The sequence below is a fragment of the Schistocerca serialis genome, chromosome 1, assembly GCF_023864345.2.
Source record: "Schistocerca serialis cubense isolate TAMUIC-IGC-003099 chromosome 1, iqSchSeri2.2, whole genome shotgun sequence".
In the NCBI taxonomy this organism is placed as follows: Eukaryota; Metazoa; Arthropoda; class Insecta; order Orthoptera; family Acrididae; genus Schistocerca; species Schistocerca serialis.
Window position 1 is genome coordinate 182585569 of NC_064638.1, and position 26688 is coordinate 182612256.

Below are 26688 nucleotides of genomic sequence, written 5' to 3' on the forward strand. Positions count from 1 at the left end.
AAGCACAATATTCTACATTTGTTTACTTTGAGAGGCAGCTGCCAGTCCCTCTACATCTGCATCTGTACTCAGCAAGCTACCTTATGTTGTAAGGTACTTCGTGCATCATTGTTGCTTCTCCATTTTCTTGCTTCAGTCGTAAATGGTTCGCGGAAAGAACGATTGCTGTTAAGCTCCCGTGTGAGCTTCGATCCCTCTACTTTTACGTCCAAAGCCTTTCCGGGAGATACAGGTAGCAGAAAAGAATTGACTCGTTGACTTTAGCAGAAACACACTCGCTCAGAACTTTGACCGCAAAGCACACGGTGATCCAAAACACCTCTCTTACAGCGTCTGTCTCTAGATTTGACTGACTGTCTCCGAGCCGCTTTTCTCTATTTTCAAAAGAAATGGCTCTGAGCACTATGGAACTTAACATCTGTGGTCATCAGTCCCCTAGAACTTAGAACTACTTAAACCTAACTAACCTAAGGACATCACACACATTCATGCCCGAGGCAGGATTCGAACCTGCGACCGTAGCGGTCACGCGGTTCCAGACTGAAGCGCCTAGAACCCCACAGCCACACCGGCCGGCTCTCTATTTTCCGTATCGGTCATATCGTGATACCGACCGCCGAGTAGCGAGCAACGAGCAATATTGGAATATTGGTCGAACGAGTGGTTTGTAAACTATGTCCTTTGTGGGTGGGCCACACTTCCTGGTGATTCTTCAGACAAGTCTATGCCTGGCACCTGTCTTACCCGTGATGTTTTATTCACCTCACTCCATCTTAAATCGCTCTGTACGCGTAATCATAGATATTGATTTTTCTGGAGTCGTTTTATCATACAATAATTGGTATTCCTGCCTGCCTAGGCTCATTACGTTACTTTTATTTATGTTGTGGGTCAGTTGAAACTCCCTTTAACAGTTTTGATCCCCTGCGGGTCTCCTTTCTTTTCGCTATTACTTTGCAGCGTTACGGCTTTTCTGTACACATCATCCTCGAAAATCCTCACGGTACTTCCAACACCACCCACTAGGTCAGTTACTGCGAAAATTAATAGTCCTATAACACTCCCTTGAGGTTCGAACGATACTAGTTTTGCGTGTGAAGGCTCCTCTCAGTTGATAATGTCATGTTGTGTTCTGTTTGCTAGATACTTCTCATTCCACAATCCAAACCTTTGTCCATTCATGCTCAAAACTGTCAGAGCTGGAGATGGAATTTTCAAGTTGACCGTTCAGGTAATATGTAGCCTGATTTTAGCTAGCCTGATACTGTAATGTGTAATAACGCTTCACTTTTTCGGCGACCTACGCTACAATGTTATAAGAAGAGCAAGTACATTCGTATACTCTGTATGCAGTCGTTATGTGTATCCCCGCAGGTTCAGTGCCCTTTCCACTGTTGAGCGATTTCGGTAGCTTCCTACGCAAGCTTTCTTATTTCGATATCTGTCATTCTGTCGTTCGTCCATCGCAGTAACGGAGGAATTTCAGCACGACCTTTTTTCAGTTAAACAGGTATGCACAAAGGCTTTTAGTATTTCGGCCTTATTTGTGTCATGCTAAGTTCCGATGTCATTGCGGGCACGGGGTTTCTGCACAGATGGCTTGGTCCGTTTACTGATTTAATATAAGTTATTGCTTCTGAGGCTTGTCTGTGGAGTCGTTAGACAGAACCTTTCTTCAGAATTCGTTGAAAGCCTTACGTCTTAGTCTGCTTACGCTAATTGTGGCTTCATTGAGTACTTGTTTCTGTTTAGCCATGTTTAAATTTGTAGTGAAGCTATCTTTGGCTTCGTAGCAGCTTTCTGCCATAGCTATAGAACCACGGAGGGTCTTTCTCATTCCTCAAAACCTTGCTCTGCATATACTTGCTTAAAGCGTATTTTCCAATACTTCTGAAAATTGAAACTTCTTGGCAGATTAAAACTTTATACCGGACCGAGACTCGAACTTAGGTCCCTTGCCTCTCACAGGCAAGGGCTCTGCCAACTGGGCTACCTAGGCACGACACACGATCCGTCCTCACAGCTACACATCCGCCAGTATCTCGTCTCCTACAATGGTTCCGAGTTCGAGTCTCAGTCCGGGACACAGTTTTAATCTGCCACGAAGTTTCCTATCAGCGCATAGCTGTTGCAGAGTGAAAATTTCATACTTTTGAACATTGATCACCGATGTTCAACAATGGTAGCGTTGGAGATGAATTTTCATGTTGGCCATTTAGGTAATCAGAAATCTTTATTCGCTCTTGCTAAGGACAAACACCTATATCCCTACCGATAAGATGGAGGAGCTTAGCGTTTAACGTTCCGTCGACTACGAGGTTATTAAAGACAGAGCACAAGCTCGGATTATGGAAGGATGGAGAAGGAAAGCGGCCGGGCAATTGCCTTAAGAGGTTTAGGGAGATGACGGATAACCTAAATGAGGACGGCCGGTGGCAGGTTTGAACAGTCGTCCTCCCGAATGCGAGTCCAGTGTGCTGACAATTGCGGTGCCTCACTCGGTTCTAGCTACCGTTCTTTGGATTCCTATGTGCAACAGAATTCAGCGAGGCTGTAAGGACCTGCTTCCCTGTTATACGCTGAGTCGAAAAACGCTGGCCTGGTGGTGATCAGGAGACCGAACAGGTTGCCTTCACGAGTCGGCTCTCGTATGCTGGAGTAATTTTCGGAAAAGGCATTTAGAACAGTGCCCCTCTCCCAACTGGCTGCCTTAATCACTTGAATCTCACAGGAAATGGCTGGTAAGTTTAAATTTCCCATGCAATAGCCAGTTCATCGAAATCTCCACCTTGTACTATAACATTACGAGGAAGTTTGGGCGTAATAATCTCTTTGATTCCACTCTGATGTTCAGCATCTGCTACGTCCGAGCAAGGGAGTATATAAAAGCATCCGATGACCATGTCTGATCTTCCTTTAACACTTATCTTGACACAAATAATTTCGTATTCGCAATCTGTACTAACATAACTAGATATTACCATATTTTTTATGTCTGTAAACAAGCCTCCATCGTCGGAAGTGGAATATACACTACTGGCCATTAAAATTGCTACACCACGAAGATGACTTCCTATAGATGCGAAATTTAACCGACAGGAAGAAGATGCTGTGATATGCAAATGATTAGCTTTACAGAGCATTCACACAAGGTTGGCGCCGGTGGCTACACCTACAACGTGCTGACATGAGGAAAGTTTCCAACCGATGTCTCTTACACAAACAGCAGTTGACCGGCGTTGCCTTGTGAAACGTTGTTGTGATGCCTCGTGTAAGAAGGAGAAATGCGTACCATCACGTTTCCGACTTTGATAAAGGTTCGATTGTAGCCCATCGCGATTGCGGTTTATCGTATCGCGACATCGCTGATCGCATTGGTCGAGATCGAATGACTGTTAGCAGAATATGGAATCGGTGGGTTCAGGAGAGTAATACGGAACGCCGTGCTGGATTCTAACGGGCTCGTATCACTAGCAGTCGAGATGACAGGCATCTTATCCGAATGGCTGTGACGGATCGTGCAGCCACGTCTCGATCCCTGAGTCAACAGATGGGGACGTTTGCAGGACAACAACCATCTGCCCGAACAGTTCGACGAAGTTCGCAGCAGCATGGACTATCAGCTCGGAGACCATGGCTGCGGTTACCCTTGACGCTGCATCACAGACAGGAGCGCCTGCGATGCTGTACTCAACGACGAACCTGGGTGCACGAATGGCAAAACGTCATTTTTTCGGATGAATCCAGGTTCTGTTTACAGCATCATGATGGTAGCATCCGTATTTGGCGACATCGCGGTGAATGCACATTGGAAGCGTATATTCGTCATCGCCATACTGGCGTATCACCTGGCGTGATGGTATGGGGTGCCATTGGTTACACGTCTCGGTCACTTCTCGTTCACATTGACGGTACTTTGAACTGTGGATTTTACATTTCAGATGTGTTACGAACCGTGGCTCTACCCTTCCTTCGGTCCCTGTGAATCCCTACATTTCAGCAGGATAATGCACGACCGCATGTTGCAGGTCCTGTACGGGCCTTTCTGGATACAGAAAGTGTTCGACTGCTGCCCTGGCCAGCACATTCTCCAGATCTCTCACCAATTGAAAACGTCTGGTCAATGGTGGCCGAGCAAGTGGCTCGTCACAATACGGCGGTCACTATTCTTGATGAACTATGGTATCGTGTTGAAGCTGCCTGGACAGCTGTACCTGTACACGCCATCCAAGCTCTGGCTCAATGCCCAGGCGTATCAAGGCCGTTATTACGGCCAGAGGTGGTTGTTCTGGGTACCAATTTCTCTGGATCTATGCACCAAAATTGCGTGAAAATGTAATCACATGTCAGTTCAAGTATAATATATTGGTCCAATGAATACCCGTTTATCATCTGCATTTCTTCTTGGTGTAGCAATTTTAATGGCCACTAGTGTAGAATGCTATTGCTGTTGATGTCCACTTTTAGCCAGGTCTCTGTTCGTAGTACTATGTGGGCATTATTAGCATGTACAAGCGAGACTGATTCTGGAATATTTCCAGAGACCCTCCGGTAGTTAAGTAATACCGCATTAAATTTTTCTTTCCTTGTAACATTTTCTTTCTGTTTACTTAAACAGCACTAAATTGAGGGGACCTTGTGGTTGGCAAGTCAACAGTTTCCAGCCATGGTACCGATACTTGGGAAGCAAGGGTGTGTATAATATGCGCACCAAAAACATGACAGTTCTCACCAAATCTATTATGAAATCCTTTAAAGATCCAAATCAGGGCCGCTCGACTCGATTCGGGTAATTTGGCAGAGTCCAGTTCCCACACTACAAGCCAGGTTCGGTATTGCAAACGTGTCAAACACACCACAACCTCTGCGTCGTGCCCCGGCCTGCCCAACCACGCTTCCACTGATTCCCCAGCGCCGCGCTGCTTTCCGGCTGTCCACTTTCTAGCGCCACACTCCCGTCGCGGCCAAAATGCACATCAAACGGCCGAGCCCAAAGATCACACCATGCCGACCCGATCGATCAATCGACACGTGCTGGCATGGCTCATTTGTTATGACGAATGCTACGCTCTGTAACTGAAGAGGCTTGTATTCTGTGCTGTCTGTCTTACGGGCTTTTGAAGGGATTTCGTTATGGGAGATAGTACAATTCTTCACCCGATATCGGAGGACGATAAATCCACAGCCAAGATCGTCAGAGAACCGTCTGAGCCACTGGCTGAAGCCTTCCACTTTGTTCCTAACCAGATGACCGCGACTGGGTCTAGGGACGATGCAGCAAAATGAATGCTGCTTTGCTTCTACACCACGCACGTCCTCATCAAAGGAGCCAGCCGCCTGTAGGATTAGAGGATTGGCACTGTAAACTTGTGGCTGCCCTTATTTAATTCTTGATAATTTGACAATTTCAGTTAGTGCGCACTGATTAACCATTTTCATAGGAAGAAATGTCATCTTCCTGCAAATCTTGCTGCATACTTTTAGTGGCTTGCGTGTACTTACTGAGGTCGGTGTCCGGTGAGTGAGAAGCTTTCTTGCCCTGGTCAGGACTCTCGTGGTCAGGGTCGACGTGCCCCTTCTCCTGCAGCTGAAGCAGCAGGTTGACGAAATCGTTCCTGACCACGCCATTCTTCTTCCTGTACTCCACGGTCTCACGCACGACGCCCATGAAGAAGCGCTCGTGTTCGGGACTCAGAAATTTTATGCGCAGTAGGTAACCAAGTCGCACCTGGAACACAGAATTGAATATTATTACGTCAGACACGTAAGGTACGTCCACTTCTTTCCTTGCCGGAGACGTAAATGAAATCCACAGAGGTGCATCGAGAAACAGTAAGACGTCTATAATTTATTATTTTATCCACGATGGATTGTGAAAACCGCTGGTGTTTTCGGAAACCAGTGAAGCAGTAACCTGAAATGAGTCATGCTAGTAGCACATGTGTCCAAGACGTCGTGCGTAGACTGGCTCATTGTTAACCCTTGATAATTGCAACGAAGGTGGTCTCTATTACTGTAATAAGTTAAGAATATCTCTTTCTCAGGATAAATACATATGTAAATGTATATACAGGGTGAGTCACCTAACGTTACCGCTGGATATATTTCGTAAACCACATCAAATACGGACGAATCGATTCCACAGACCGAACGTGAGGAGAGGGGCTAGTGTAATTGGTTAATACAAACCATAAAAAAATGCACGGAAGTATGTTTTTTAACACAAACCTACGTTCTTTTATATGGAACCCCGTTAGTTTTGTTAGCACATCTGAACATATAAACAAATACGTAATCAGTGCCGTTTGTTGCATTGTAAAATGTTAATTACATCCGGAGATATTGTAACCTAAATTTGACGCTTGAGTACCGCTCCTCCGCTGTTCGATCGTGTATATCGGAGAGCACCGAATTACGTAGGGATCCAAAGGGAATGGTGATGGACTTTAGGTACAGAAGAGACGTGGTTTCCGTTTTCAATTACGGAGTGGAATAGATAGTGTCCCGAAATGTCAGGCCAATAGATTTTCAATGTGGTGGCCATCATTTGCTGCACACAATTGCAATCTCTGGCGTAATGAATGTCGTACACGCCGCAGTGCATCTGGCGTAATGTCGCCGCAGGCTGCCACAATACGTTGTTTCATATCCTCTGGGGTTGTAGGCACATCACGGTACACATTCTCCTTTAACGTACCCCACAGAAAGAAGTCCAGAGATGTAAGATCAGGAGGACGGGCTGGCCAATTTATGCGTCCTCCACGTCCTATGAAACGCCCATCGAACGTGTACCTCACCCCTCATGGTAATGTACATGTGCGTCAGTGAAAAAGACCAATAAAAAGGTGTTAGCATGTGGACGTAATGTGTACCTAAGGTCCATCACCGTTCCCTTTGGATCCCTACGTAATTCGGTGCTCTCCGATACACACGATCGAACAGCGGAGGAGTGGTACTCAAGCGTCAACTTTAGGTTACAATATCTCCGGATGTAATTAACATTTTACATGCAGCAAACGGCACTGATTACGTATTTGTTTATATGTTCAGATGTGCTAACAAAACTAACGGGGTTCCATATAAAAGAACGTAGGTTTGTGTTAAAAAACATACTTCCGTGCATTTTTTTATGGTTTGTATTAACCAATTACACTAGCCCCTCTCCTCACGTTCGGTCTGTGGAATCGATTCGTCAATATTTGATGTGGTTTACGAAATATATCCAGCGGTAACGTTAGGTGACTCAGCCTGTATATCTTATGTAGAGTCTGTATTTCCAATAAAATACGTTTACTATTCTCAACTGCGACTACCATTAGTGCCACAGGGAAAGAAATCCATACGAGGAACAGCACGAACAATTAAACCCAGGAGTCTGCAACCATCGATTTCAACCTAGCTCCACCGGGAAAAAAAGAAAGAAGGAAAGAAAGGGAGGTGAAACGTTACGATTCGTCATCCGTTTCGGAACAGTAGAAATAGTTGTAACACTAGATAATAACGATATGTTACTTATACAGGGTGGCAATTACTGAACTCCACAAAATAAAATAGTCTTAGTTAGGATGGCCAAACTGCACGGTTGGCCGCGGGCTATGATGAGAGTCAGTAAGCGCATGCGCACTCGCAGGACTTTGACGTGAATATCGTCTGTTTTAGCGACGAAGGCCACTTTCACGTGTTTGGGTTCATCAATAAGCTAAATTGGCGCATTTGGGGGACTGAGAGTCCGCATTCAACGGCAAACTTATTTCTAAATGAGTTAGATAAGATATCTCTATGGTGCGAGAGTTGGCAATTGACCCTGAATAAAGAAAAGTACGAAATTATTCACATGAGTACTAAAAGAAATCCGCTAACTTTCGATTACGCGTCAAGTCACAAAAACCTGAGGGCTGTAAATTCAACTAAATACTTACGGATTACAATTACAATTAACCTAAATTGGAACGATCACATAGATAATGTTGTGGGTAGAGCAAACCAAAGACTGCGATTCGTCTGCAGAACACTTAAAAGGTGCTTCAGGTCTACTAACGAGACTGCTTACACCAAGATTGTCCGTCCTGTTCTGGAGTATTACTGTGCGATGTGGGATCCGATAACGTGGGACTGACGGATGACATCGAAAAAGTTTAAAGAAGGGTAGCTCGTTTTGTATTATCGCGAAATAGGGGAGATAGTGCCACAGACATGATACGTGAATTGTAGATGAAGTCATTCAAACAAAGCCGTTTTTCGTTGCTAAGGGATCTTCTCATGAAATTTCAATCACCAATTTTCTCCTCCGATTGCGAAAACATTCTGTTGGCACCCACCTACAAAGAGAGAAATGATCATCACGACAAAATTCGAGAAATCAGAGTTCGCACAGAAAAATTTGAGTGCTCGTGTTTCACGAACGGTAGAGAGACAGAGTCAAGGTGGTTCATTGGACCCTCTGCCAGGCACTTTATTGTGAATAGCAGAGTAATCACGTAGAAGTAGATATGCCTGTGTGGTGTACAATGTCCAGTTACGGAATAATGGTTGTGATATTCCTTGATGGCACGGTGAGTACCAAACGGTACGTGAAGGTTTTGGAAGATGATTTCATCCCCATTGTCCAAAGTGATTCTGATTTCCACAAGATGCGGTTCATGCAAGACGGAGCTCCGCTACTGACCACTGTAGTTGTGCGCCCTAAAACCAGACACAAAAAACAGACGGAGCTCGACCCCATTGAAGCAGGAGAATGTTTGATGTCCTGGAGGAGAACTTTGGGGACCGCATTCTGGCTCTGGGGTACCCAGAGGCAATTGGCATAGGCTGCTATATTTTCCGGATCTGAAGAGATGCGACTCCTTTTTGTTGAGCTATATTAAAGACAAGGTGTACAGCAATAGCCTCAAAAGCATTGCTCAGCTGAAAACATCCATTCAGGAGGTCATCCACAGCATCGATGTTGAGATACTTCCGGGAATCATGCAGAATTTCGCTGTTTGTCTGCGCCACATCATAGCCAATGACGGTAGGTATATTGAACATATCGTCATTTAAATCCGAATATCTGTAATTACGTTTACATTTTGAATAAACTGTGCGCACGCCGTCGTTTGTAACTAATTTACATTTCTTTTCATATATTTGAACAATTGCCACCCTGTACATATCAGGTAAGAAACCTTATATACAGACCAGTGGAGGGTATCTAAAGCCTGTTGGGGGGACGAGGGCAACGGTGGAGTCGTCGTAATTCGGGAACGGAGCGATTTATCTGACATGCAGCCGCGCAGAGTGGCCGCACGGTCAGAGGCGCCATGTCACCGATTGCGCGGCCCCCTCCCACCGGTGGTTCGAGTCCTCACTCGGACATATATATATATACATATACATATATATATATATATATATATATATATATATATATATATATATATATATATATATAATTGCTGTTAGCAAAAGTTAGTTTAAGTTACTTTAAGTAGAGTGTCAGTCTAGGGACCGATGGCCTCAGCAGTTTGGTTCCTTAGGAATGCACACACATTTGAACATTTATCTGACATGCAAAAGCTTGTTATCACTGGCTCTTGGGCCAAAGGTGGAAGCATTTCCGAAGCGGCTAAATTTGTAAACTGTAGGCGTGCTACCATGCTTAAAATATACCGTAACACGTCAAAATGTCGCTATTCAAAACCGGCTCCGAGGCAACTGTTGTGCACCAAGGGGCACAGACGAGAGGGTTGGAGAACAGCAGCGGAGATGTGTGTGTGCGAATGAACGTGAAACTGACAGACGAAATGAACGAAGGAGGTAGCAACAGTATCTTCTCAACGATCGTTCAGTTAATGTTACTGTGTATGAGTCTCGGCAGCAGGCGCCTATTCGATGCACCCATGCCGACTCACGTACATGGGCATCGAAGGCTGGAATTAGCACGCCAGCACCGCAGTTGGATGACCACAGATTTCCGACAGGTGACCTCTCTAGATGACTCACGTTTTATTCTCTATCGGAAAAATGGCCATATGCGTGTACCATGTGTACGGCGTGAAATGTCTAAAAGCCAACACCCTGTAACAGCCTTCGGAAGGGACCACGGTGGAGGAGAGAGCCTTATGATCTGGGTAATGTTTTCGTGACATTCTGTGCGTGATCTCGAAGTTATGCAATGCAAAAGGGATTGACAAAAGTTTGCATCTATCCTTGGGGACCATGTCAAACCTTATATGCAGTGTGTTCTTGATTGGCACGATGGAATCTTCCAGTATGGCACTGCAACGCGTTACACAGTTCACAGTGTAAGTGTGTGGTTCAAAGAGCGCCAGCCTGAGCTTACCGTACTCCCTTGGCCGCCAAACAACCCGGATTTAATCTGTGGTGTCACCGCCAGACACCACACTTGCTAGGTGGTAGCCTTTAAATCGGCCGCGGTCCGTTAGTATACATCGGACCCTCGCGTCGCCATTATCAGTGATTGCAGACCGAGCGCCGCCACATGGCAGGTCTAGTCTAGACTCCCTAGCACTGGCCCCAGTTGTACAGCCGACTTTGCTAGCGATGGTTCACTGTCTACATAGGCTCACATTTGCAGAGACGACAGTTTAGCATAGCCTTCAGCATGAATGTATTCTGAACAGATAATATTGTGCATCATATACCGTCAAGAGCGACGTTCATCATTAATGGATTAAAGTTAAGTATCAAACTAATTACGTCCGCTTTCTGAATTCTAATTCCTTGTCATGTTCTAGACCTCCTCACACCAGCCTGCGTGAGCTAAAACGCGTGCATTTCGGCCTCCACTCGTAACACGATGCTGGTTCTTCTGCCAACACAACATAAACCTAATCGAGAATCTATGGGACCACCTGGATCAAGCTGTTCACGTCAAGGATTCTCAGCCGTGAAACCTAGCGCAGCTGAGCACGGCTCTAGGATCGACATGGCTCCACATCTTTGACAGTACCTTCCAGAAACTCACTGATGCTCTTCTTGCACGTCTGGCAACAGTCCGCTTTGCAAAAGGTGATTATTCAGGCTTTCGACAGACGATCACATTGTAGTTTCCGAGAAGCCATTGAGTAGTGGTTTCGGGCCGTAGTCAGTACACTAGAAGAGAAGAGTCTGGGTACCTGGGGAGTCGTAAAAGGACTGTGTTCATATCGCTGAAATCTTATGTGTGAGTGGGTTGAAAGTGCACTTGTGCGAGTAGTACTTACAACTGCAAGTTGAAAAATAAAAATTGTTCAGCAACAGTTACTGCATTGTAAAACTGCGAAAGATTGCATTGGGTTTGGAAGATCATTTGAACGGAATGGATGGAATATATAGTGTCTTGGAAAGTATTTTTTTCTGTTTGTAATGAAAAAATCTAAATAAGCAGGACAGTAGGAAATTATGGTGTAATCAAATGAAATCAGATAATGCTGATGGAATCAGATTAGAAACTGAGACAGTGAAAGTAGTAGGTCGGTTTGTTTTTGGGCAGAAGAAGAACTGCCACTGGCTGTGGTATGCTAAATGTAAACTGTAAACTTAATGATAGAAAGAGGAAAGTTTCTGAAAAGGAGAAAAATGCGAACATCGAATGTAATTATACGTGTTTTGGAAGATTTACTCAAAGTATTTGATTGAAATGTAGAAAAATGAATGAAGGCCAATATATCGACCTCAGCGGGCATGTGGTGCCCTGGAGATTGTTATGGAACTGTCAGGTGCAAGTGCGCAGGTATAAAGTCTGCAGTGATGAACACGGTATAATACCTCTGTCTCGATATCACACGGGACGAACCCTCCGTGTGCAGAATTAGTCTGCAGTTTCCTGGTTATTGCTACAAGCTCGCCCTGGGAAAAGGGTTGTAAAAGGACTGTATAAAATCACTTCCACCAGAAGGTGGACACTTGTTGAATAAAGAGAAATATTATCCCAAAAGGAATATATACTCAACAGAGACCCAAAATCTATGTATCAGTCCTCACCCACGCACAGCGGAGGAGAACGGAGCTGACGCCCGTCGAAGAGATTCATCCATTTCCTTGCCTGAGAGCAGAACACATCTATAGGGCCAAACTCTCTTGCGACTTGTACTGCTTAAATTTAAAGACGCTGCATTGTGCTCTTGGACTTTACAATTCATGCTCTCCAAATACCGTACGAGGTGTAATAAGTTTTGTTAGCACCACGGTGGCGTCAAGAGTTCTTTTAACAATCTTCGTTCCATTAATTGCCGGCATGCGGCTCTCTCATCGGGAATCATTCTTAGAAACTAAAATAAAAAGTTTGTAACATCTCAGGGACGAATAGTTAAATAAATGAGTATTCGTATGGAATACTAACTTCTATGTCATTTGTCTGCTATTCATATGAATATGTGATGAATGTTCTTCTGGACATTGTCTGCTATTTACGAATTGGGGTTCCGTTGGGTTGTTTGGGGGAAGAGACCAAACTGCGAGGTCATCGGTCTCATCAGATTATGGAAGGACGGTGAAGGAGGCCGGCCGTGCCCTTTCAAAGCAACCATACCGGAAAACCTAAATCAGGATTGCCGGACGCGAGACTGAACCGTCATCCTCCTGCTATTTACCAGGGTCATTCATAATTAAAAATTTGTCTGGGGGAAAAAGCTGTTAGGGCAAGTTTGGTGCTTTTATGACTAAGTTGGCATCACTGGGATCAGCCCTGATCAGCTGATGTGCCAACATCACGCGGAATCTGCAGCTATGACATATGTTATGTAAAATGAAGGTGGAAAGACAAAGAGAAAGGAAATGAAAAGGAAGGAACTCATGATTTCATTTGCATCGGGACTTTATGTGGAATCAGTAGCGGAGACTGAAAATGTGTGTGGCTCTCGTACCGGGCGCCTCGGGTTTCTAATCCGCGCCAGACAGCATGGACCTCGATTACCACTAGAGGAGTCTCCAGTCGTCGCGACGTAATCCGTGGCTGTGCGCACGCTCCTGGCCCGCGTATAATCTGAGGGCGCCAGCGTGGAGCACGTGGTCCCAGCGGCAAGTATCAACATACTCTATCATGTATCTAAGCGCCTGCCCCTCGCTCAGCAGGCAGTCTTATATTCGCGTTAGTATATTCGACATCTCGCCTACAGACAGCGTGTTTACTAGGTTTCAGTGTACGAGTGGACATTGTGGATTCGTGAGGTTTTGCTTATGACCCCGTTGCTATTTGTGTGTTGTTGTTCGTTAGATTTTGCTCGGTCGTCTGTCGTTGTTCGTTTTGTTTGTTCGTTGGCCTCTCTCGTTTGGTCCCGCCGTTTTCGGCAACCCCGCGACAGGAACGGTCGCGGTTACAACCGTCGCACCTGGTCCCGATTCCGGCATCCCCTCCTGACTGCGCAGTTGCGTTAACAACTGCACCGCCCGGACGCGGAGTCCACCACAGCTGCGAGTTCTATCTCGGTACGTCTCTCGACCAGCCCACACTCTAACCCAGCGCCACCTGTCCGCAGTGCCCGCCCATGTCCTCCATGCTCGCTACTTTGAGACTCCTGCAGACGGCACGCATTCGTGTAACTGAGTCGTCTCGATGGGAAATGATACCGCTTCCTTCAGTGCGAATCCTCAATCGGTTTGAGCTCCTGTGAATATACTAAATCTGGTTTGAGATCCTATGAGGATCTCAAAGTAGTGAGGATGTAGGGCACGGACGGAGACTGCAGAGAGGTGGCACTAGGGGGGAATGTGGATCGGTCGAGGGACGTACCAAGGTAGGAAGCGCAAGTGCGTTAACATTTTAACCGGGCTGCACAGCGGTTGCAGCAACTGTCTAGCAAGCAGGAGATCCCGGATTCGAATCCCAGCATGACACACATTTTCACTCGGCTTAACTTACCCCGCATAAAATGCCGATGCAGCTTAAATCATCAGTTCTTTCCTTTTCCTTTCCGCCATCTCCCCATCTACGTTCAATTTACGAGGGTGAGTCAAATGAAAACCTTAAATTTGTAATAACAAATTGAAATTTCGCGCCTTATCCTGTAAGTTGTTAAGCATGCTAAAAACAGCGTGCAGAATGGCCAGTAGGTGGCAGCATAGTGCAGATGCACACATACCGTCGCAGTATCAGTATAAAGATGGCCGCTCCACTTGCGACTTGCACCAGGGAAGAACAACGTTCTGTTATTCGGTTTCTGCGTAGTAAAGGTGTGAAACCTATTGAAATTCATCGACGAATGAAGGTTCAGTACGGTGATAGATGTTCGTCACAGCAGCAAGTCTATGAATGGAGTGGGAAGTTAGCAAATGGTGTGACTTCAGTGGAAGATGCTCCTCGTCCTTGTCAGGCACAACTAGTTGTGACTCCACATAACATTGCAGCAGTTGAAGCCATAGTGAAGGAAAACCGCCTAGTGACACTGAATGACACTGCAGCATGTTTACAGATGAGTCACGGGTCAGCACACCACATTGTGCATGACGTGCTCCAGTTTCACAAAGTGTCTGCAAGGTCGGTGCCATGGCAGCTGACTCTTGAAATAAGAGAACGACGTGTTGATGCTTGTGAAGAACTTCTTCGGAGCTTTGAACGAGAAGGTGATGGCTTTCTTGCAAGAATGTTACTGGGGACGAAACCTGGATTCACTTCCGCCAATCGGAAACGAAGAAGGCGAGGAAGGAATGGCGCCATTCCTCATCACCAAAACAAGAACCATCAGCAGGGAAGGTTACGCTGACTCTCTTTTGGGACGAAAAAGGCGTCATTTTGGTGCATTACATGACTACAGGGACCACTGCCACCTGTGCATCATACACAGATCTCCTAAAACGTCGTCTGTGGCCTGCAAACAAATCAAAGCGACTTAGATTGCTGTCACCAGGTGTCCTTTTGCAACATGACAATTCAAGGCGCCACGCTGCCCGTACAACAGTTGCAACAATCACAGACCAGCATTTTGAGCGTTTTCCTCGTCCACCATGCTCACCACACCTTGCCACAAGTGATTTCCATATGTTTGGACCACTCAAAGACGTAACGGAAGGAAAGAAGTTCCGTTCTGATGAAGAGGTACGCCACGCGGTGGATGAGTCGTTGCGCGGACTACCAAAAGAATCTTTTTGTAAAGGAAAGCGCTGGAGGACTTGCATTAAGCGTGGGGGAGATTGTGGTGTCACCGCCAGACACCACACTTGCTAGGTGGTAGCTTAAATCGGCCGCGGTCCATTTAGTACATGTCGGACCCGCGTGTCGCCACTGTGTGATCGCAGACCGAGCGCCACCACAAGGCAGGTCTCGAGCTACGATATAGCACTCGCCCCAGTTGTACGACGACTTTGCTAGCGACTAAAATGACGAAGCCTTTGCTCTCATTTGCCGAGAGACAGTTAGAATAGCCTTCAGCTAAGTCCATGGCTACGACCTAGCAAGGCGCCATCAGCCTTACATAGTTTGATAGTTATCGTATAAATGTCTCAAGAAGAACGTTGTAAACCAACAAAGAATAAAGTTAAGTATTCGAGGAGCTGCATACTTTTCTTATTAGCATTCAATAGTTATCCTGTTCCAGACTTCACGCCAGTCGGCGTGTGTGTACGCGTGCCTTTCTTTCGGCTACCCGTCACTGTGGACTGGCTACATTGTCAGTCGACATCAGAGATTATGTTTGAAAGTGATACAGCTTTGTACCACTTGTGCACATTAAATAATATTTAAAAAAATTTTTTAAGGTTTTCATTTGACTCGCCCTCGTACATAATAATGCCCATTTTTATTTCATGTTGCTGTTATACAGGATGACGCAACGACAACAATTGGAAGAAGGGCTCGAAAAGGTTGTCTTTATAATTTACACAAACGGTACACACATATAGGTTGCGTTCAGGTACAAGTTAACATGGTCAATGATGTTCCAAGCAAATCAAATTCTTCAGAAAATCAGTTTCGCCGTGATTAGCTTAGATCGCTATAATGATAAGCAAGAAGATGGTTTTGGAAGAGCTTGGCCTATTTCGTTCCTGATCCTTCCCCGATGCCAGGTTGTGCGTCATCCTCACGAATTCGTTACGTATCATTCTGAATAAGCATTATGTCTATCATCTTTTTTGTTACGCAACCACGCACGTCTAATTTGAATTCCAAACAATTTGAACAGTCCCACTTATGCCAACACAGCATCTTTAGATATTAAAAATACCTATATCAATGTACCTACGTGCCAAGCACAGACTGTTACTGCTGAAAATTTTCGCACTCGTTGCAGTCGTCCGCTTGACGAAATTAATGAAACGCTGAAGTTGTTAGGAATTGTTTTAATTATACTTATTTCAACTTCGGTAATTCTTTTCTTATTAAAAATAAGAACTAGCAATCGTTATCCATTGTCTTAATACCTTGCTAATATTTTTCGTTTAAGTTCTGACTCGTTTTTGTGCAACAACACCCATGTTACGATGTAAAAATCCTTGGTTGGTTTCGTTATGTTAATTACATTACCTTATTATATAAATGCCTCAAGGAGTTTTGCGGTGCCCTACTGAACCATCTGAACTCGCAGCAGTCTGGTATTCAATCTGCAATCGAAGACAGTGTTAATGGCACACTCCCTTACCCTGACTTCTAAATCACATTAAAAAACAATACTTTTGTTTTAGATATTTACCGGAAACTGTCAACCACTGACACCTTACTTCATAGTTCTTCATATCATTCCATAAAATGACTGTCTCCCGATCGCTTCTCCACCGCCTCCATCACATCCCCCTAACCCCCCAGGCAAGAACACAAAGATTTATTCAATGTCCTGTAATGTCTGTTCACCAATGGGCAACTGGTAGAGGTTTCTAAATGCGCTTTAAGAACATCTCAAAGTGAGCAGCTCGAAATCCGCACTAACTTTTCACTTACGTGATAATCAACATCCTATTTCAGATCTCCAAAATAACTTGGAGATACTACATAAAGAGAGATGGGACTGTTTTTTAAAGGTGCTTAAGGAGATACATACGAGGATTGCCAGAAAGTAATGCACCACTTTTTTTTTTGCTCAGCCGATAACAATGCTACGAATGCGAAACGTTACGTATGTATGATTAGAAGTCTAGTGAGCGAGTTTCCTTCACTTGCGACAGATAGCGTAGCTGCAGGACAGTTTCAAAATGGCGTCTGTAGGTGATGTACGTTACAAGCAACGTGGCGTCATTCAGTTTCTCACTGCAGAGAAAGAAACTGTGGGCCGTATTCACAAACGCTTGTGCAAAGCCTATGGAGCATCTGCTGTCCACAGAAGTACAGTTAGTCGCTGGGCACGGTGGGTGAGGTCATCAGAATGCGGTTTATCGGAGCTTTACGATTTGCAGGGGTCGGGGAGACCACCCTCCATACAGCCCTGACCTAGTCCCTTCGGACTTCCAGTTGTCTGGGCCATTAAAGGATGCAATTCGTGGAAGACAGTTTGAGGACGATGAGTAGCTGATCCACACAGTGAAGCACTGATTCCACCACCAGGACAGAGACCAGTACTGACAGAGCATACACGACCTCGTTTCGCGCTGGAGGAAGGCCATAGAACGGGATGGAGATAAAACATTATTCTTTCGTATGTGTAATTCTCATTATTTTCGATAAAGAATTGTTGAAGAGAAGAAAATGTGGTGCGTTACTTTCTGGGCAACCCTCGTATAATAAAAATAAGACCTCTGGTAATAATCTCAACTACCAAACGGAATCAAGACACCGAGCTTTATTGGCCAGCTTCCACTATTTGAATATTTAAGTAAGGTGTATCAGCAGCTAACTAGCTGCTTAACTTATTACAGTCTTTTATGTTAATATCCAAGTTTATTGCCACTGCCAGTCCACATCTATGTCATCTGATTCATTCAATGTTCACACTGTTGTGTTGGTGCAGAAATAACTATCAATTTTTACAATTTTCACGTTAGTAACATTATTAGATCAGTGTCACCCAGGTTTAGTTTGTATGTAATAGAGAGAGCAGAGCGTAATAGTTTTCGAAGTGACCGCAGTTCCTCAACAGAACACTAGCAATGCGCATCTTCCGTGATGCCCGCGTTAATTGATTTCCTTAACCGTCTTAGTATACAGACGTCGGTCACTGCACACGCTCCGACAACAAGCACAACGCCTCGTAGCTTGTGTTATGAGCTGATACGATTATTATTATGCTGGTGACAGGCACACAAGCGTGCCGGCTTTCGGTAACTGTGACCGTCAGCATAGCCTTCCTTTCGATCATTGGTGGTCCCCAAAACATGGTAACAATGGCTTTTCATTGTATTACAATACATTAATTTTATTAGTTTTCATCATTAACTTTTATTTTATTCTCCAGTCACGTCACGACCTATTACTTTTCTGCATAGGAGCTACCAGGGACACTGTCTGTTGCTTGATCGGTAAAGTGATGACAGCTCGTGATTTTAACATAGGTCAGTCCTGTTTTTCGCAGTTGTTCCACGTTATATGGGGACTGCAGCCATCTCTTTTTCATTTTAGTTACCACTTCGCTGTTTTTGAATCCAGCATCAGTTTCTGATTCCTAACTCTATTCCTTCGTATTTTAGTTTGTACTGGGTAGTTGAGGAGGGCTGAAAGTTTGCCTAGCCACGCCAACTATTACTCTGCTAAATTCTCTAACAGCTCCTTATGTCATATTGTGTAGGATTGTAAGTAACCTTCTTTTTCTACGAAATTATAAATCTCTTTTATTAAATACGTATAGGCCCGTTCTTTGTGGGGGGTATGTGATTCACACTTAGTTACCTAACTAGATGCGTCATATTTTATTCCTTGTTCAAGTCTATTCTCACTGTACTTTACTATATGTCACATAACGTCAGTCCCCCATTGTCAAAACATTAGTAATTTATAAAATTTTCTGTAGAGGTACTCACCAGAAGACACAACTTAGAAGCTGCGAATGCGGTCAAGTGGGTCTCTAATCTACTTGAGTAGATACAGCTACAGCGCACTACTGGAATTTTCATTCAGTGTTGTATTTTAGTACCCTTTGGACCTTATTTAATTGAATTGACATCAATTACGTATAACCTGAGTCGGTGTCGATGGAACGTTATACCCTAGCGAACCTTCTTTCTCGAAAATACGAAACATCTGCTGCGTTACTTCCATATGCCTGTTCCTCTGATGCGTGGTATAACTGGGCATCCTCTAGTATTGCTTTTCGTCAACAGTATCTGTCGATGCCAGTGCTATTTTTCTAATTTTGGACAGGTCAGTATTATCTCAGCTGCTTTTATGAAAACTTTCATATAACTTTATACGCTGTATGTTGGATTTCAAGCTAAATTTATGAAAAGGAATTACTTTAGTTTCGTTGTTATAATCGGTAAGTACTAGTTCTGAATGTACAGTTAAAATTATTAATTGTAGAAACTTTTGAAATTACGAACTTTTGGCACTCTTAAAATTTCTGTTATTAATTGAGCAATACTGTACTGGTTACTATGTTTATTTCTGGATTCATTTATAAAATAATCATCGAAATTAATAATGTAACAAAAACTATTAGAAATCCATTTGTTAAGAAAAATTGTAAACCCTTTGGAATATTTTTATTTCCGCTGAGTGAGATTGTCGTAAGCAGGCCTCTGATGTGATCGGACGTATTTTTGTATTTTGTGCGAACAATGTAATTTCGGCTTTGTTAATGTGAAAAATCAAAAGACCTTATGATATACTAAAATGTGACAAAATATATTAACGTAACAACAAAAATTCTCCAGCAACAATCTTGGTATTTATTTCATCAATCCAGCAGTGATGACCTAAAACGTGACGTTTTCAGCTTCAAGAATCAGTCCCCTAGACAAGAAGGACTGGAGTCAAATCTACACGAAAAGCTAAGTAAAGTCAAATGTTTATTATAATATTCGTTCTTCTCAAATTTTTCATGAAAGACATTGCTTATTGTGGACAATAGGTGCAAGTAGGTAGGAGGGGGCTGATTACAATAGTCCTCTGTGTTTTCATCTGTTTTCTTAGGTTTACGTCGTACAGTACTGGAGAGGAAGTGTTACGTCCTGAAATACATTTCAATTGGTCATAATATTCGCGAAATTGTAAAAAAATGTTAGACTGGTACTGAATAAGGCTTCATTTACTTTGAATTGACACTCACTTGTCTAGAGACTGTTCGCAGTTTTTCTTCTATCTTCTATCAGGACATGTGTAGAAATACATTCAATCAGGTTAATATTTTACCAGTAAGGATGTATTTGTATCAGTTACTCTTTTTGTTTCAAATTTCTGGTGGTTTATTATCTGTTCTGCTTTCAGAACAAAATAATGGAGATAGGGTTAACACCAGCCATTTTAATCAAGAATAGTAAGTGGTACAAAAATACTATGACGGGAAAAACGTTACGGTGACTGCCTGTCTCAACTACCAGGGAGGGACAAACTTGTACAATTATTTAATAAGAAACCACAACACACCTCTGCACAGAATTTTGACCCCCTTTACAATCTGAGCAACTTTCTTGTACTTCTGAAGGCAACGTAACTTTTTTCAAAGGTAACAGAATTTAATCTTCTACGTTGCTGTTCGCACTGTAAAAAGTGCTTCGGTAAACTGCAATACATTCAGGAGAACATTGTAACGACTACCCAAAGCACTTATGAGGACTCGAGGCATACCGGTACAAAGGTTAATTCAAGGACTGGCTACCTTTACCGTGCCTCCCTCAGTGAAATGGTATATTCCTGTGTATCCCTGATGTTCTGAGATTGCCGATCACTGGTCAAACGTCCGCTTTTAAATAGCACTGTTAGAGACTGGGCATCAGAAGGACGTAGCGAGCATACCAATAGAAGACGGTTTAATTCTTATCCCTGGTATCAGAACATCTCTTTTCGTTGTTGAATACAGGTCAGAAGATGGCTACACCCGGTGATTCAGCTGACACTATCCGTTGGTTTTATACAACCCGTAACACCCACTACGTATCATTTTCATATCCTCTCGCTTATTGTGACACAGTTACAGATGTAAAAAAAAAAAAAAAAAGAAAAGAGGACGAACAGTTTAAAAAAGGAGAACGAAGTTAGATAAAAATTCAATAAATGAATTAATTGTTAGAAATAACATACGTCCTCTAAGTTTCAAGGTACTTCGCTGAAGATCCAATTCTCTGTAGAAGTGTAGGCTAGCTTAGCAGACAGTTGTAAAAAGATACATAGGTAAATTCTTTTAAATTATTATACTCGATCATCAAAAAACCTTCAACAGATTGAAGGTTTAGCCTAGTCCTGTCATCAGTCCACTGTGTTGTAATGAGCGAAAATACATCTTCTACTGCTGTGTTGTGTCCCCATATTCTGAAAAAGTTTTCGGCAAGATTTAACAAATCTGAATGACAATCAACAGAATTACTTTGACAAAAATACTTGGCCCATGTTTAACTAGAAGATAACCCACTAACTTCAGCATCATTACTATTCAGTTTCACAAACCGTCTAAAACTACACAACTGGTTAAAACATTTTACATCTTCAATTCAAAAAGCTTTAAATTTATCTTGTAATCACAAAAGGCATTTTTCAATATCATTGTAACTAACTTCGTTCTTAAGAGACATCCATTTGAAACAGGAAAAGCCGTCAGACATACAGAGCCATCGTTTAAAATATTCATGGCACTATTCCATCTTCTGTTTAACCTTTAGGCAAATGAATGTTTCATTAAATTGGTTCTCAAACACCTTACATTCTGAATCTAAAATTTCAGTCACTTCAAGCACAGAACTGCCCGTCTTTTCTATCTGCATAGCATTGGAAGTGAACACAGACGCCCTGAATATAAGTGCCATACGTAGGCTTCTCTTAATCTATTCTCAAAAAACTGAAACGAAACCTTGGGTGGCTGGGTTTCAGACAGAAAGTAAGATTTCAGAGCAGGATATGTTTCCAGTACATTTTTAATAGCCGGGAAAGAAAGGTAACCACCTAGTTTTCACATGCTGTTCCTTTCTAACAGCGTATATAGAAAAGTATTTATGAACTGTCACAATGCCAGATAATTTATGAAACTCATTCGGTTACAATAAGCAGCAAACACTCACACATGAATACTGAGTACATGACAACAAATCTACGATGCCAAGCCAAGAGAATATGAAAACGGAACTGAAAATACGGCAGACAAATTATAAACAGTCGATATCTGCCATTGCTTGTGGATCGATCCATGAGTGGGGCATCGATAAAATCAAAGAACCTGCTACCATCTATAGGTAAGGTAGTCCATTAAATTTCGTGCATGCAGCCACGCAAATAAAATTTCCTCCACTGATATTTCGGCCGCGTATCGTCCGGCCATCCACAGAGTGAGTCACAAGCCTGACGACAAGATGCCAAGCGGGGCCTTAGATGCTCCACCCCGGCGGTATTGCGCATGCGGGTCACAGATGCTGGTCGGTGGCACAGATATACGTTCACACAAGCGCCGCCTGTCCCGAAAGCGTACAGCATGGAATCCGACTCTTGGGGGTAATTAAACTGCAGAGAAGTCGTCTTGGTGTCACCCCCGCCGATCATACTATTTCCTGTCGTTATGTAGACAGGAGTGACACCACCAGCAGTCGACCAATGGTGTAAACGCCCAGAAGATGACCCTTACGTCGGGATGAAACCGATTGGAGGTGTAATAATAATAAATGCGATTAAGACTGTTTTTGAGTAATTGATGAATGTCTGTAATCCTTCGCCACAGGCGGCGCATGTGTAAACGTATTTCTCTGCCGCCGACCAGCATATGTGACCCGCATGCGCAGTACCGCCGCGGTGGGGCATATAAGGCCGCGCTTGGCATCTTGTCGTCAGTCTTTTGACTCACTCTGAGGATGGCCGGACGATACGCGGCCGAAATATCAGTGGGCGAAATTTTATTTGCGCGGCTGCATGCCCGTAATTTAGTGGACTATTCATAACACCACGAGAAGTTGAAAATGTGTAGGTAATGTATTTAAGAAAAGAACGATAACAATCGCAAATAAAAGTTTTATTACGGTCAACTGTGCGCTAAAGAAAGACAATGAAAAAATATCCACATGGACCGTGGGGAAAGAGATAAAAAGGAGGATATTTCCGGATTCATCCAGACGTCTGGTCACCCTACTCTCGCTCACTATGTGCAAGCTATTAGTCCCACAGCAAGAAATGAACAGGATCTTTTTGTAGGAAATTTAATGGAATAAATTTTTTTATGGGAACCGTTTTCGCTAGTGGCTGTAGCTTTAGAATTATCCGACGAAAACCTACAAAAGTGACCATCAAACGTCTTTTTCTTGACTAACACGAAAACCGTGGCTTCCAGCGAAAACGTATGCCAGTACGAAACTTAACTGCAATGAATTTCTTACAAAAAGATCCTGTTCAGTTTCTCTGTAGGAAATTCTGTATGAAATTTATGCGCTTTGAGGTCCGCCAGTTACGCAAAACACCGTTTTCCTCAGTATCCAAACATGTTTCGGTACCACTGTGCCATTATCAGTGGGTTTTCGTTTTTATTTATTCTTTACATTTTGTGAGCATGAATTTTGTGGACCACTTTTGTGTTAATTATTAAAGGTAGCTTGTCATGTTTTCGTGTCGCAAGCACTTCCATTCTCCCCATCATGCTGAGATGTTGTGATGCATACGTAGCTATAACGAATATTTTCCACAAATAATGTAGTAAAACGCTTTTCACTACACCAGAACACAGCGTGATTTTGGTATGAAATTCTCGCTCATGGTTTTTGAAGGCATTGCGGGTTGCATAAAGCCTTTCGGTAGGGGAAGCTGAGTCACTGTGTACATGGGGGGAAAGATGGCTATACAGGTTGATTCAGCTGCCCCTGCCGATGGGTTTCATGCAACCCACAATAACCACCACGAAGGATTTTCATATTCTCTCGCTCACTATGTGCAAAGTATTAGTCCCACAGAGGAATCGCTTTTAGTCTCAAATAAGCAGAGCGTGTGTACGTTACCAGCACAAAATTGAAGAGGTTCCGGATGGGCGAGGTGAAGATGCCGCGGCCCATCCTGCGGAACTCGGACTCAGGGTCCCGCAGCGAGTTGCACTGGATGCCGAAGGCGCAGGTGCCGATGACGTCGGTGGTGAACCTGGCGTTCCAATCCTTCATCTCGACGTCCTCACCGCGGTCGGCGAGCGGCTGCAGGGCGGCGACCATCTCGCGCGCGCACGCCTCCATCAGCGGGAACATGAGCTTCATCTTGCCCGACGTGAACGTCGGCGTCAGCTTGGTGCGAAGGGCGCGCCACCGCGGCCCGCCCAGGTTGAACAAGTGCGCGCTCAGCGGGTCGTGCTCCTCGTCCACCTGCAGACACAGGAAGTCGGCCGACACGGGCCAAAATGGACCAGGTGCTCCAGAAGACTCACAAACACCACAAGGCACCTCAGTTTCAACCACATCTCTTAGAGGAATCATCTACATCGTACTGGCCTGGTCGCAACCCCATTGCGCGACTCTGTTGAAGAAGAAGGTGTCAGTCACATTTGTCTTGGCTGTAGAAACACATACATCGCCAAAGGCCTCCTCCTACAGTCTTTGGATGATCTCTGGTTGTTGTTTCCTGACTTGTATCTCCGTACTGGTTCAAATGGCTCTGAGTACTATGGGACTTAACTTCAGAGGTCGTCAGTCCCCTAGAACTTAGAACGACTTAAACCTGACTAACCTAAAGACATCACACACATCCATGCCCGAGGCAGAATTCAAACCTGCGACCGTAGCGGTCGTGTGGTTTCAGACTGTAGCGCCTAGAACCGCTCGGCCACCTCGGCCGGCCTGTATCACCGTACTGTTCTGCTTCAAAAACTTGAGAATATATCGCCTTTTACGCGAACGGAAAAAATCCCAGCACCAAGAAGGAGTTTTGCGACATAAACCAAAGTTGGTAGGTGTGTTTCTACATGTGAAAGATGATGCCTGTTCAGATTTAGCGCCAGTCACTTAAGAGTGGTGCCAGTTGGGGCATCCGCCGATCCAAATCAGTTTTGATTTAAATATACGCACTAACGTTCGTGAGCGTAAGTTGCCTTTGAAACTGGACATGGTGAACTGATGTTATTCAAGAATGACTTTATTGCGGCAAAGACGCCATAACGCCTCAGTGTGTTTGAAGGAGGTCGTCTAATAGGGCTACGAGAACCTGGATGTTCCTTCTGTGATACTGCAGAAAGCCTTAGCAGGAATGTAGCCACTGTATATGATTCCTGGCAGCGGTGGTCACAAGAAAATATTAGATACAGACTTCCAGGTAGATGCCATTTTCCTTGACTTCCGGAAGGCGTTCGATACAGTTCCGCACTGTCGCCTGATAAACGAAGTAAGAGCTTAGGGAATATCAGACCAGCTGTGTGGCTGGATTGAAGGGTTTTTAGCAAACAGAACACAGCAAGTTGTTCTCAATGGAGAGACGTCTATAGACGTTAAAGTAACCTCTGGCGTTCCTCAGGGGAGAATTATAGGATCATTGCTTTTCACAATATACATAAATGACCTAGTAGATAGTGTCGGAAGTTCCATGCGGCTTTTCACGGATGATGGTGTAGTATACAGAAATGTGGCAGCATTAGATAATTGCAACGAAATGCTGCAGCGGGTAGGCACTTGGTGCAAGGAGTGGCAACTGACCCTTAACATAGACAAATGTAATGTATTGCGAATACATAGAAAGAAGGATCCTTTATTGTATGATTATATGATAGCAGAACAAACACTGGTAGCAGTTACTTCTGTAAAATATCTGGGAGTATGCGTACGGAACGATTTGAAGTGGAATGATCATATAAAATTAAGTGTTTGGTAAGGCGGGTACCAGGTTGAGATTCATTGCGAGAGTCCTTAGAAAATGTAGTTCATCAACAAAGGAGGTTGCTAACAAAACACTCATTCGACCTATACTTGAGTATCGCTCATCAGTGTGGGATCCGTACCATATCGGGTTGACAGAGGAGATAGAGCAGATGCAAAGAAGAGCTGCGCGTTCGTCTCAGAGTTATTTGGTAACCGTGATAGCGTTACGGAGATGTTTAGGAAACTCAAGTGGCAGACTCTGCAAGAGAGGCGCTCTGCATCGCGGTGTAGCTTACTGTCCAGATTTCGAGAGGGTGCGTTTCTGGATGAGATATCGAATATATCGGTTCCAGCTACTTACACCTCCCGAGGAGATCACGAATGTAAAATTAGAGAGATTCGAGCGCGCACGGAGGCTTTCCGGCAGTCGTTCTTCCCGCGAACCATACGCGACTGGATCAGGAAAGGGAGGTAATGACAGTGGCACGTAAAGTGCCCTCCGCCACACACCATTTGGTGGCTTGCGGAGTATAAATGTAGATGTAGATCTAGAAGAATGTACGGTCGCAACAAGACCGGCCTCTGGTCGGTCACGTGACGCCACCGAGAGGGAAGACCATCGTTTTCGGCGAACGCCTCTGGAGCATCGTACTGCATATGCAGCGGCAATATGAGCAACAGTTGGCGACGTACAGACGTAAAGAAACTGTTAAAAATAGGTCTCACAGCCTACAGCGTGCGTTCCACTGACAGGCAACCATCGCCATTTGCGACCTCAGTGGTGTCAAGTGAGAGCTCATTCGAGGGCAGGATGGAGGTCATTTGTGTTTCCTGATGAAAGCTGTTTCTGCGTCAATGCCAGCGATCTCGAAGTGTTGGCTAGGAGGAGGCCAGCTG

General features: G+C 44.1%; 1 protein-coding gene across 3 annotated transcripts in view; it reads right to left on the reverse strand.

The window, feature by feature from the left end:
• Positions 1-26688, reverse strand: part of LOC126465241 (probable cytochrome P450 6a13) — a 93155-nt gene that overhangs the window by 24152 nt on the left and 42315 nt on the right. For all 3 annotated transcript variants that reach the window (XM_050096291.1, XM_050096293.1, XM_050096292.1), the window contains 2 exons: positions 23959-24309; positions 5503-5728 (listed from right to left, as the gene is read on the reverse strand). In XM_050096291.1, coding sequence (XP_049952248.1) covers positions 5503-5728; positions 23959-24309 — 577 coding nt within the window. The remainder of the gene's footprint in view (positions 1-5502; positions 5729-23958; positions 24310-26688) is intronic.